Below are 13,504 nucleotides of genomic sequence, written 5' to 3'. Positions count from 1 at the left end.
TGAGTGGTTGAACCCGGTCTGGTAGAATATCGTAACTGGTTTCGTTTCGATGAAATGGAAGAGAGAAAAACACGAAGAACTGACCAATATGTATCCACCCCCCCTTGACACGCCCACTGTTGTGCACCTAAGCTCTAGGATTTGGTGTAACAGGGGAGAACTTGCCATTGTCATACTAGGATTTAACAAGTTCATCCTAAATGAATTATTCAACCCTAAGGATGTCGGATACCCGTTTTTGTTCCATTATTGGAACCGGTCCATTTTTGGGATTGTATGGAGAGAAAACGCCCTTTCTAGCCTACTGGGATTGCATCTCTGCGCATGAAAGTTTTTTTTTTGGCAACCTCTGAAAATCCACGGACATCGCATGCTTATATAGAATCATTTGCCAATCATAAGCCGCTTGCATACATACAATCAATCTATCAATCATAAGTCGCTAATGTCTAACTACGATTTCATATGCAGATACCAGCGGTCTAGCGAAACCGAACATTTTGACTCTGCACCTCGACTTCGCCCTTTGTTGCAGGTGAACACCTCCTGTGTAGGCCAGGCCTCCCAAAGAATTCCAGGTTATTATGCCCGGCATGATCACGGGCAAGCCGCAATCTTATCCCGCTTTTGACTCTGCAAACAGCAAGGCACGGCAACATTAGTCAGCAGCTGAAGTTTACAAGAGATGATCTTCCAGAATGGTGTTCAAAAATTAGAATCCTTGCTCGGTACCGTTCCGATGGAGATGATGGTGTGCAGGCTGTCTTGCGGCATGGCAGGATGCCAAGACCAGAGGAGGGGGTGGAGCCTGTCCTAGTGGGAGCAGCACAAGAAGATGCTCGCTGAGGGAGAAGATGATGAGGGAGCAGGAGCACAGCGTCTGCCATGAGGAATGCCCCATCGGGATCATCATGGATGCAAATGCGCCATCAGGGTCATCATGTATGCAGCTCCAGGCGTAACTTGAGCAACATTTGGCGGATGAACCAAGATACTAAAATCTGGAGCAAAATTTTACCAAAGCCCAGTAAATATATTAATCTCAAAGTTGAACGGACTACATGATTCAAGGAGTTCATCCACTTCATACTTGAACGAATCCAAGAACAATCCAAGCGTGAGCCCGGCTTTCCAGTAATTGAATATGGAAATCATATTCTTCATCCTGCCAAGAAGCGCAAAGGAAGCCCTGTACATGAGAGCGCCAATAACCTCGACGATGGCAACAGCAAGGCCGGCAGAAAGTATGTCCCAGTCGCCTGTTTGCCCGATGACGGTAGCAAATGCCGTGGCACAGTAAAATCCTATCAGGAAGAATAGGATCTTTACTGGAAACCCTCTACTTACTTTCTTCAGCTTGCCAGACAACTTCTTTAAAAAAGATTGAATTGCATTAAACAGCCGAGTGCTATTGCCAGAATTGTCTGGATTGTCGTCTGCCATAGTCTTGATGGCCCATTGCATCCCCCTACAGAAAGAACAAAATAGTTCCGATTAATATGGTATTGAACATTGTCAGAAGAAAGCATGCTGTCTTTCAAGAGTCAAGACACAGAACAATAGCTCGGGAAAGGAAGGCAGAGGAACACGCAGAGCAGGTTATTAGATCAAATGCAACTGATAGTGAACTGTTGCAATAAAGACCATCTGATGGCACAAAAAAACACAAGAGCCCTTAATTAAAACTGAGTTCTTAACCCATACCACTTACAATGCACTGACTGAGCTTGCACACATTTCGGCTTCTCTACCTAAAGAATTCTTGAAGTGCACAGCTTCTGTGATGTGAGGACCCACTATTGAATAAACGGAAATCCCACATTCTCTCCCTAGTTGATATTTGATGTATATTGCATAAGAACATCAACCTTTAGTGAACAGGTTAAATCTGGGATACTTGGGTTAGCCATAAGTAAGCGAATTATTTACTTAATTAGCTATCACATCCAAACAGAAGGGTCTGAAACTGTAAGCTCACTGAACTCAGAACCTAATGGTAAAAGGGGAGGGTGTATATTCTGTGTGACATATGCATGAAGTCGAATTGCCCTCTTCAATATAATGCTTGGCACATTGCCTGCTGGCTGCTGCCCATTCAATACACTTGCCTTGCCATTGCAAGTTTGCAACTGAACTAAGTGGCACAATCATAGATGGGATTATGGTTACAATGCATCTAAAATTAAACAACCTTTCCATCGGAAATGAGCATGAGAAAAACTACCAGTCGCTAGGATTTCCAATGAAACCATATAGCCTTTGATTCGAACAAACAAAGTGATTTAACAATCTCCAGCCATACATGTTCTTAGAAAACACAACACTGAATAATTTCTAATCTTTTGCATAAAACAGACTGAATACTAACTAGATCAAATGCCAGATACTAGAGATTGTCCTGTCGCAACAAATATATCTATTTTGACCATCTGATGGCACCCCAAAAATGAGAGCACTTAACTAAAAATGAGTTTGGAACCAATGCCACTTGCAGTGCACTGAATGTGCGAGCACATATTTAGGACTCGCTATCTACAGAATTCTGGAATTGTGCATCTTTCGTGATGCGGGAACCGCCCAAGTACCCACTAATGAGTAAATCATGCATTCTCTTCCAAGCTGACATTTGACGCATAAGCACATCAACCTTCAGTGGATATGTCAACTCTGGAATGATTAGATTAGGCATAACTATTTTTCACTATTTATCTAGTTAGCCGCCACATCAGAACAGAAGGGTATGAAACTGTAAACTCGCTGAACTGAGCGTCTCTTGGTAAGGGGGAGGGTGTATACGACGTGAGACACGCATAAAATCAGATTTCTCTCTTAGTTGTAATGTTTGGCACACTGCCTACCTGTGAGTCAATTCACTTACCTTGCCATTGCAGCTAAGTTCAGTAATATGATGCCCCTAAACTGAACTAACTTGACATCAGAACTGACACTCTACAGGGACTAATAGTCAGCAGTATTTACACAACACCTAAACGCCGCAGTATCTGATTCGAACAAACAAATTGCTCTAACAATCTCCAGTCACACATGTTCTCTAGAAAACACAACACTGAACAATTCCTCATTTTTTACGGAAACCTGACTGAATACCGCAATACTCATCAAACGACCTTCATTGGTGAAATCGATACAAATCGCACAAAAACGTGTAGGCTTGTAGCTACTTATTTGGGTATTATTCAGAGGTCTGTGTGTGGTAAGTGGTAACACACTGACAGTAAAGACTACCTGCTGCTTCTGCCGAAGGAAGGAGCCGCACGCACCAAGCGGAAGCTCCCCTGCTGCTTGTTCCGGCAGCACGCGACGGCGGCAGCCCCTCTCGGGGCGCAGGAGGACGCGGCAGCAGCGGCGACAAGGTTCCTCGACCTCGAGCATCCCGACCAGCACCGGCACCCCGGCGGCGACGACTCGACGGCTCCCTTGCACAGACGGAGAGCTGACATGTGCGCTGCCCGAGCATCCGCGCTGCAGACACAGGATTCGACCAAGAAATCTCAGACATCTGAACCAAATCGGCCTCTCACGGAGCTCGCGCCCGAGCGTATTGAGGGGGAGGGGGAGAGGGAGAGGTAGGAGGTGCAGGTGGATTACCTCGGAAGGGGCAAGTTCGTCAGGCGGCGGCGGCGGCGGCGGTCTCACCGGCCGCCGCCGGAGACCGCGGCTGTCATCGGCGGAGAGAGATATGGGATGGATGGTTGGTCGGCCTGCGGTGCCCGCCGAGACAGTGAAGGGAAAGAGAAGCGGGCCAAGCCCATGGACGGACCCAAATGTAATATCTGTGGGCCAGACCGCCAGAGTGTGTAACTACATTACTAGGGCTTCCCGTCGTGGGCCACTCACTCCTCGTCTTGGGCTTCTTCTCCCCTGCTTCTCTCGGCCGAAACCCCCAGCGGAGCGAGCGGCGGCGGCGGCGGCGATATGCAGTTCCTCCGAGGCGTCGGCGGCGGGGGTGCCGGAGGAGCGGGAGGGGCGGGGTCAATGGCGTGGGAGGTGTTGAGGAGGCATTTCTCGCGGAAGCGGGCGGTGGACATCCGGCGGATCAACCCCAAGGTGCCCAAGGAGGAGGCCGTGGCCATCTCCGGCCGCCTCCTCCAGATCCTCGCCGACCACGGGCCGCTCACCGTCGGCAACACCTGGAACCACGCCAAGGTACGCGTGCCAACGACCTCTACCGATTGAGCTCGATGTATTGCTGCGGCTTTGTTCGTCCATGGCCGGCCAGTAGATGCGGTTGTACTAGTATTAAGAGCTGATGGAACTGATGCCCGGAAGCAAGTAGTACAGCTTGGCCTCTGCCTATACTTCCTTCATTGATCAGATGATGCTTCGACCATGAAGATAGTAGCTTCTGCCCTCTTTCTAGTGCCTTGGATTCTTGAATTGAGAACCAAAAATACTACTCCCCTAGCCATTCTACTCTTCTATACCAATGCTGTGTAGCCGTATCTTGTGATTAGATACAATATGGTGTATGTTCAACTCAGTGATTTTAGCCTCAGTATTTGGGTGCTAGTAGTATGATATTTCTGCCATTATTAGGTTTGTAATCAGGCATCTTTTGGCCCGTTGTCACCGAATAAGCTGAATGTGTATGCTATGATGGACACCTGGTGGTGAGGTAAACAACTGATTCTCGTTCATGCCACTTCTGTTTTAGATAGATGCTCAATGTGGTTACTCCATGACTTTGTTATGCTATCTATTCAAAGTGTATGTATTGAATGTCCTCCTGGACATGCAGTTAGTCTGTATCTGTCTTAGCAGCTAACATGTCTCAGCATTCCGGCTAACTGCTTGCTCACTTAATGGCACTTGAGAACATTCATGTTCTCTTTTATCCATTCTCATATTCTGGCATGTACTACTTCAACGATCTCACAGTGGCGGTTTAGGACATGCTTATCCTTGCAAAAAAAACTTAAGCTCAGGCAATACTACCGTTTATATTTATCATTCAGTACTACTGTTTATATCTAATCAAGAGCTTATGATTTGGGGATCATGTAATACCAGTGCTTATATGCTTTGCGCTGATGCAAAATATCTGATGATGGCAACAGGATGCTGCGATCGACGGCCTGAACAGCAAGACCCACATGAAGATCCTGCTCAAGTGGATGTGGGGGAGGAGGATCATCAAGCTCTCCTGCACGCAGGCCGGCAACACCAAGAAGTTCCTCTACTCCCCGTTCACCGCCGACGACGCCGAGGCGGCCGAGGAGCCATCGCCGGCCGAGGAGCAGCCCAAGAAGAAAGGGTGGAAAGGGAAACACCCAAAGTACCAGACCAAGAAACAGCCGGCAGCAGCGGCTTGACCCTGGTCTGCCTGCTGTGAGCATCCCTTTCTGGCATTTTCGCACTGCTGCTGTTATTTTTTCTGTTTTTTACTTAGCACAGAATAGTTTTCTCGTCATCTGTTTGACATGAAAGGATTTTGTGATGGACCATTTGGGGTTGGCGCAGATTACGCTGGCAGGCCGGGCTGCTGGGCTCTCTGTTGTAGACTCGCTGGTAGAATAATGATGACATCAACATGATAATCTAGTACTCCCTCCATAAAGAAATATAAGAACGTTTGGATTAGTGATCTAAATGCTCTTACATTTCTTTATAGAGAGAGTATATATCTATCAGTCTTGAGATGCATTGTCTGAGATTTGTGTGACTGCACTGGGGCTGGGATAACCGAGGTGAGCCAGAAAGGCCGGAAAGGAGGATCGGTTAGCGTAAGGTGAAATGGGTTCCTTCCTCTTTGTGTGTACAATGTGCATCCGTTTGCTTCTCTTTCAATTTCATTTTATTTATGAAACTAGTCCCTTCCTTTTACCATTACAAGCAAGAGGTGTACCGCTGCCACGAATGCGGCAGAATTTGGTAAAGCTCTCTCTGACTGACAGAATCGTCAACATTTGACAATTGTGGCTAGTGTTTGATTAGAAGAATTGCCAAAAATTAGAGCCTAACAAATCGGCTGCTAATTTATTAGGGTTGCCGAAAAACATGCCTCCAAACCAAAGCAAGCAGGCTCTAAGTGCTTTGGGTGCTGCTAAATCCATGGCGTGTGTGCAAATTAGGAGTGTCACGGCTTGTTTTGGATTTTTTGCGGGGGTAAAATAGCTAGGGTTATCTTCTTCCTTTTAACGAGCAAGAGTTTTACAAGCACGAATTCATCACACCGCAAGGGGTTCATTGGTTTGGAGCTAAAATTTGGTAAAACTCTGACATGATAATTGTCAAGAATTGACAATTTTGGCTAGTGTTTTTGAGGGGAAGCCAACATTTGACAATTTTGGACAAATTGACAAAAAAAAGTGAGCCGAAGAAATCGGCTGTCAATTTATTAGTTAGGGTTGCCAAAAAAATTCCAGGACAAACATGATGCCATTGCCGCTGCCTCGCGTGGCTTTCCCGGTGCTCTTCCTCGTGGTGGCCGTGCAGAGCCCCATCTCGCAGCCGCCGTCGCCCACCTCGTCCCCGCTCCTCCGCCCTGACGCCGCCTCGGACAACGACACGGATCCGCTGCGTCCCATGCACCCCGCGCGCTCCCCCGACGAGGACAAGGCGGCGGTGGTGGCCTCTCCTCCGGCGTCCACCGACACGTCCCCCCTCCCCCCGCCTCCGCGCACTCGCCGGCACGTTCGTCGGCCCTGCATTCCGCCGCCACTCCATCCCCTGCCGCTAACAAGGACGACGATTACCACAAGAAGAAGCACAAGGCCCGGCGGCGATGGATGTGAAGGCCGGCAGTGGCGGCGCGGAGGAGATGAGCGGCGCCGGCGGGACGAAGGAGGGTGTGTTCCATTTTTCTTCCTTTTACCGCTACAAGAAACAGGTGTACCGTCATTTTTTAGAAGAACAGTGAGGCCTCTCCCCGGTTCCATTAACCAGAATGAAACCATACAGAGTTATGTCTTACATAGCTAGAGTTCAGAAGTTCAAAACTAAAAGTTATTACAGGGGCAAGCTCTCCATCGAAGCAAAAGAGCAAAGCGAAGACATAAGGAGATCTAAAACACGCTGATAAGACTAGGAAGATAGAGCTTAGGGTTTAGCCCACACTCCACATGGCAGTCGAATCATATCGCAACCTCGCTCCCTCCTTTCCTGAACTTGAGTGGCGGTGCCAGAGCCAATTGGGGCGACCAGTAGATTGCTAGGGTGGACACTGGGTTGTTCACCATGGCTTTGTCGTCAGTGTCTCTCTTCTTGGTAGGGGAAAGAAAACCTTCGTCTTCAGAGATTTTAAGGTTGTCCCAGCAGGCTCCAACATCAAGCTTTGAGTTCGCTTTCAGCCACACAAGATCATCAAGGGTTGTTGGAGCAGTTTTGCCAGAGCACTCATGAACGCCTCCACCTGAGGTTTGCTTGCTTCCGGGGTCAGAATCACCTAGAATTTGAGCATTATGCGCACCAGTCTCCACACCTGAGTAATAGATGTCCAAATGGTGTTAATGAAAATCATAGAGTTCCTATATTTCCATAAACACCATAGGACAGCAGAGCTAACTACATGTAAAGCTAAATTCTTTTTGTTTGAGATCAAAAAACGAGCCATAGACTCAAACTTTGTGCCCAACTCTTTTTGGAAAAAGAGACTGACAAAAGACCAAATACTCCTGGCCACAACATAGTCAAAAAAATGGTGATTAGTCTCATTCTCAATACATAAAACACAATCTAGCGGTTTGATTATATGTCTTTTCCTGAGGTTGTCTCTAGTCATAAGCTTGTTTTGAGAAAACAACCAAAGAAAGACATGAATCTTAGGTGGCACTGCAAGTTTCCAAACAGATGGTAGGAACAGAGGTTGCACTCCTCTAAAGTTAATCATGTGGTACAAAGAGCTAGAAGAGTACACTCCTTTGTTCTCAAGCTGCCATATAAGAGCATCAGGATCACTATTGAAGTTGATTTCTCTAGCAATTTCCACCAGTTGATACCACTGTTCCATTAGTTTATTGTCAAAATTCCTCCTAAAAGTTAGTTTCAGGGTCCTTCCATCCCAGATCTCTCTAACACTTTTATTTTGCTCATTGCAAATCATGTAAATATGCCAGAATTGCACTGCTAGGGGGGAGGTGCCAAACCAGGTGTCCTCCCAAAACCTGATTTTATCTCCTACTCCTATTTTCCATCTATAACCAAACTTCAAAGTTTGGATGATGGATTTCACCCCTTTCCAAAATCTAGAGATATTGGTGGAGTTGCTAGGGGCAAAAACATTAGTTTTGCCTCTCATATAATTCTGGTCTATCATCATCTTCCAGGGTTTCCCTTCCCCCTCATAGTATCTTTTAACCCAAGACCCTAGCAGGCAATGGTTAACCTCTTGGAGATTTGGGATGCCAAGACCCCCAAATTCATTTAACATACAGACCATTTTCCAGTTAGCCAAATGCAATTTTCTGTGTCCTTCGAAATCATTCCACAGACAGTTTTCCATTTGAGTATTAATAAGATCTATAGCCCATTTAGGGAATTTAAAGAAGGAAAGCAGGTACACATGTATGCTGGCTAGACATGCCTGAATGAGGACCAGCCTTCCTTTATAACAGAGAAGTTTTCCTCGCCACCCAGCAATCCTTTTCATGATCTTATCAATAAGTGGTTGAATGTCCTCTCTTCTAAGCTTATCATAGTGAAGTAGGACCCCAAGGTACTTAATTGGGAAGGAACCCTTCACACACTCTAGTGTATCTAGGAACTCCCCTACCTCATTCTCATCCATGCTAATGGGGATGAGTTCACTTTTACTATAGTTGATTCTCATGCCATAGATCTTCTCAAAACAGGAGAGAACCATCTTAAGGTTCCTGGTATGATCCAGGTTCTTATCTAAAAACAGTATTGTGTCATCAGCATATTGAAGTCATAATCCCTCCTGGGCAGATCTCATAGCACAACCCTTCTATCAACTGATGATCTCCTGCTTTCATTAGCATCCTAGTCAGTATGTCAACTACTAGGTTGAATAGCAGGGGGGAATACGGTCTCCCTGCCTCAATCCTTTACCAGTAAGGAAGAAATCACTTTCGGTGTTGTTCAACTTGACACCCACTGAGCCTTCTCTAGTGACTTGCCGAATCCAATGGATCCATTTTCCCCCAAAGCCTCTTTTTCTAAGAAGTTCTTCTAGGAAATCTAAGTCCACTTTATCAAAGGCCTTCTCATAATCTAACTTAAGGACTAAGCCTTGCCTCTTACTAGAGTAGATGGACTGTAGCACTTCATGAGCTGTGACCACATTTTCTAGGATATACCTGCCTTTCAAGAAGGCAGACTGGTTGCTAGCTATGAGCCTCTGCAGTATCATAGATAGTCTATTAGTGAGGACCTTAGTAAAGATCTTAAAGCTGCAGTTAAGCAAGCTAATGGGCCTAAATTTCTTCATGCTGGAACCATCAACCTCTTTTGGGATCAGGGTCAGCATTGCAAAATTGAGCCTATGGATAGCCAGTTCCCCTTGGTGGAAAACTTCAAACATGGCTATTAGGTATTTTTTGATCAGTTCCCAGAAATGTTGGTAAAAGAAAAAGGGAATACCATCTGGGCCAGGGGCATCATCTGAGTATGATTCAAAGACAACCCTCTTAATTTCCTCCTCCGAGAAAGGGGCTTCTAGAGCTTCATTTTCAACAATATTAACCTTCTCCTCATCAGAGAAGAAGGAAGGGTTCAACTGGTATCCTCTCCTCTCTTCTTTTTTGAACATGTCCTTGTAGAAACTACAGGCAACGCCTAACATTTCCTTTGTGTCAGTGACTAGCCCCTATGGGCCATCTAAGGAGTGGATAGTAGATTTCCTCCTCCTCTAGTTTGCCACCGCATGGAAATATTCAATATTCCTGTCCCCCTCCTTAATATCCCTATCTCTAGATATTTGTTTTGCTTTGACCTCCTCCTGAAGCCAAATTTTTTGTAGTTCACTATGAGTAAATTTAAGTCTTGAAGATTCAGCTTCAGAAAACACTATGCTTTTAGATTTGATATCTAGTTTATCATATTCCTCTAGAAGGATTTTCTTGTATCTCCTAAGTTGGGCCTCCTCATTGGAGATCCACCCTTTGGTCACTCTTCTAAGCTTTCTAATCTTACTTGCCAATCGTCCATGGGATTGGCTTTAGAGGTAGGCTCATTCCAGATCTTAATAATTAGATTGGAGAAGTCTTCTCTAAGTAACCACCATTTCTCCATCTTATAACTACTACTCTTAGGAATCTGCTCCATCCCTGATTCCCAAATAATGGGGGTGTGGTCACTGCCACATCTAGGTAGAGCATTACAGGTGGCTAAGGGAAAGATTTTGTGAAGCTCAGTGTTGCAGAAGAGTCTATCTATTATTGACATAATCAGGTTAGCCTCGTTATTAGCCCATGTATATTTCCTTCTAGACAATTTAATTTCTAGTAGACTCCAGATTTCTATCCAAGCATTGAAGTGTCACACCATCTGTGGTTGACTACACCATTGCTTTTCTCTCTGGCATACCTAACCAAGTTGGAATCATCCCCAATCAAAGTTGGGTATGGGCACTCTATAAATATGGAGTGAAGCTCAGAAATAAAGGCTTCCTTCCCTTCTTCATAGGGAGACCCATAGACAATGATTATTATAAATGTTACATCATTACTTTTTAGCTTAAGGACACAACTAACTAAGAAGTCAAGGTGAGACCAAGAGATGATTTCAATTTGAATCATCCCGCAACACCCGATTCCACACAGAAAATGCGGGCGGAACACGAGAAAATGAAGCAGTTCTCCCGTGAAAGCATTGCAGTGCCCGGCGTCAAGAAGATGCAGTGCACTTGCGTTGAGCTTGCAGTGCGGAAGTGTTATCAGAATAGTTATTCTGCTAATATATATATATATATATATATATATATATATATATATATATATATATATATATATGGGGAGGGGGTGTCACACAAGTACACAACATTGTCTTAGACGTGTGCGGCGCCCCCGTCCACCGTTTACTCCCTCGGTCATATTTTCGTAGTGCTTGGGCGAAGCCCGCAGAGATCACTTCACCATCACCGTCACCACGCTGTCGTGCTGTCAGAACTCATCCACTACCTCGTCGTCTTGCTGGATCAAGAAGGCGCAGACGTCACCGAGCTGAACGTGTGCTGACCGCGGAGGTGACGTACGTTCGGTACTCGATCAGTTGGATCGTGAAGAAAGTTCGACTACATCAATTGCATTGTGAAACGCTTCCGCTTACGGTCTAGGAGGGTACGTAGACACACTTCCCCCTCGTTGCTATGCATCTTCATGGATTGATCATTGCGTGTGCGTAGAATTTTTTTTTGTTTTCCATGCAACGTTTCCCAACATCAATGAGCAAGTGTCAGGGTACAACAACAACAGCCACAGAGGGTTTAAGACTAGGCAGGCTACAAAAGATGCTTACTCCAAGTTTGTGAGAAAGCAGGCATGCAATAGTGTTGAAGTTGGCAAGGATGGGGTGCCTTTTACATTTTTCTTTCTTTCAGCCTCGTGTCACCCCACCTCAGCAGTGGCGCGGGGTAGGGTGCCCGTGCTACTATTAAATAGAAGAAGCGCTCGGAGAAGACATGCGCTAAAAGTACATCTTAGTAGCAGCGCCGGTATAGCTAACCAGCGCTACTACTAAGTGATCGCCAAGGCACCCCCCGGGGCAGGCCACAGTAGCAGCATCGTGTATATTACCCGCGCTATAACTAACTGGATAGCAGTTGCGTTGGTTAGCTTCCTCTTGCTGCAAGTATGGATACACGGGGCCAACTGGTGGGCCCGGTTAACAGCAGCGCGGGATCGCAAACCAGCGCTACAGGTATTAGACTTAGCTGTAGCGCAGGACTTGTGCCATGCGCTACTACTAAGCCCACCTTATCCCCTACCCGAGCATCATTTTCCTCACCACTCTCACTCTCCTCGCCGTCGTCGCTCTCGCCCACCGTCGCCGTCAACCATGTTAGAAATATGTCGTAGAGGCAATAATATTTGTATTATTGTATTTATGTATTCATAATTAAAGAGTTTATATACTATGCTATAACTTCCATTAGCCTCGAATACGTGATTCAGTGGAAAACTCATATGCACGTGTGGAATGATAAATGGTTAAATAAAAGGTTCCTAGTCTTGCCTCTTGTACTAGCTCAAGTGTTGTTGGTGATCATGTTTTCCAGATCTTAGGATATCGTTAAGTATTAAATAATAGTCCTAAAACAATTTTGAGATTATGATGTTGGAAGAACGATCCTATTGAATCGACTCAATCTTGTCTGATATGAATTAAGTTAATATCGTTTGTAATCAATTGTAATAACATGGAGTGTGATGGAAGCAAAAGTGTCTCATCTTTCGATGAGATGGTGGCTATCGTTTTTGGTGGAGTAGACTTTGACGATCCGACTACAAACGTGCGAAGACGTCGTGCCTTAGCAATCGGTAAATCAAATCCGAGAGGTTATTGACCACACCGGAGCACGATCAACCTGGCCACGAGTGTCTGGTTCCTGCACGCAAATGAAGAACAAGCAAGAAACTGAAATTGCAATCTGGATATTGCGAATATAAGATAAAAACCTTATTAATGAAGGTGGGGTTCTGTAACGTCTTTGTCTGGTCATTGAACATGGACGAAGTGTGTGAAGTTGCAGCTATGCCGGACATTTAATCTAAACAAAACCCAAAGTCTAAACAACGCCCTAAAGGCTGTATATATGGAGGAATAGGGGGAAATTTTGTGACCCCTTGGAGCAGGGGTCTGAAACCAACCCTAACTCTGTTCCCCACACATACGAACTCTAAAAACAGACTATATTGAAGTATTTCAAAATTACATAGGCCTGGCCCAATAGTTACGGAATTATGTATTACAGAACGAGTAAAGAGACTTGCCATTAACGAGATTGAACTAGGTGTGGAGATACCGATGATTGGATCTCGGGCAAATAACATACCGATAGACAAAGGGAATTGCGTATGTTGTCATAAAGGTTCGACCGATAAAGATCTTCGTAGAATATGTAGGAACCAATATTAGCATCCAGGTCCCGCTATTGGTTATTGACTGGAGAGGCGTCTCGGTCATGTCTGCATCATTCTCGAACCCGTAGGGTCCGCATGCTTAACGTTCGTTGATGATATTGTTTTATATGAGTTATGTGAGTTGGTGACCGAATGTTGTTCAAAGTCCCGGATAAGATCACAGACATGACGAGGAGCTCCGGAATGGTCCGGAGGTAAATATTGATATATAGGACGATGTTGTTTGGTCACCGAAAAGGTTTCAGAATGTACCGCATAATCATCGGATCACCAGAAGGGGTTCCGGGAGGCCCCGGGAGGTTATTGGGCCATATGGGTCAAACGAGGGAAGCACACTAGCCCACAAGGGGTTGTCATGTCCTTCCTCTAGCCGCAGGCCTTGGGGAGAAAAGGAAGGAGGGGAGTCGGCCTCCCCTTGCCTTCCCTTTCCTCCACCCCCTCCC

General features: G+C 45.6%; 2 protein-coding genes across 3 annotated transcripts; one reads left to right on the top strand and one right to left on the bottom strand.

Annotated features, from left to right (window-relative positions):
* Positions 1–350: 350 nt before the first annotated feature.
* Positions 351–3,743, bottom strand: LOC119312928 (ycf20-like protein). 2 transcript variants are annotated; one of them, XM_037588716.1, is made up of 5 exons: positions 3,610–3,743; positions 3,247–3,483; positions 1,091–1,468; positions 733–1,001; positions 351–633 (listed from the first exon to the last, which is right to left on the bottom strand). In XM_037588716.1, the coding sequence occupies exons 2-4, from the start codon at positions 3,459–3,461 to the stop codon at positions 995–997; spliced, it is 600 nt and encodes a 199-aa protein (XP_037444613.1). In that variant the 5' UTR covers positions 3,462–3,483; positions 3,610–3,743; the 3' UTR covers positions 351–633; positions 733–994. The 2 variants fall into 2 exon arrangements, with proteins under 2 accessions (XP_037444613.1, XP_037444612.1); XM_037588715.1 differs by lacking the exons at positions 351–633; positions 733–1,001 and having other exon boundaries at positions 1,013–1,468.
* A 137-nt stretch (positions 3,744–3,880) lies between these two features.
* On the top strand, positions 3,881–5,669 carry LOC119312927. Its single transcript, XM_037588714.1, has 2 exons — positions 3,881–4,167; positions 5,079–5,669. The coding sequence occupies exons 1-2, from the start codon at positions 3,937–3,939 to the stop codon at positions 5,331–5,333; spliced, it is 486 nt and encodes a 161-aa protein (XP_037444611.1). The 5' UTR covers positions 3,881–3,936; the 3' UTR covers positions 5,334–5,669.
* Positions 5,670–13,504: the final 7,835 nt, after the last annotated feature.

This window comes from Triticum dicoccoides, chromosome 5B, assembly GCF_002162155.2.
Source record: "Triticum dicoccoides isolate Atlit2015 ecotype Zavitan chromosome 5B, WEW_v2.0, whole genome shotgun sequence".
In the NCBI taxonomy this organism is placed as follows: domain Eukaryota; kingdom Viridiplantae; phylum Streptophyta; class Magnoliopsida; order Poales; family Poaceae; genus Triticum; species Triticum dicoccoides.
This window is presented reverse-complemented; position numbering and strand designations above follow the sequence as displayed.

Bases quoted from the DNA above. Each gene is read 5' to 3' on its own strand.
- LOC119312927 (XM_037588714.1), top strand. From the start codon at position 3,937: ATGCAGTTCCTCCGAGGCGTCGGCGGCGGGGGTGCCGGAGGAGCGGGA. The intron at 4,168-5,078 runs GTACGCGTGCCA...TGATGGCAACAG, and splicing joins ACACCTGGAACCACGCCAAG to GATGCTGCGATCGACGGCCT.
- LOC119312928 (XM_037588715.1), bottom strand. From the start codon at position 3,461: ATGTCAGCTCTCCGTCTGTGCAAGGGAGCCGTCGAGTCGTCGCCGCCG. The intron at 1,469-3,246 runs GTAGTCTTTACT...TTCTTTCTGTAG, and splicing joins TCCTTCGGCAGAAGCAGCAG to GGGGATGCAATGGGCCATCA.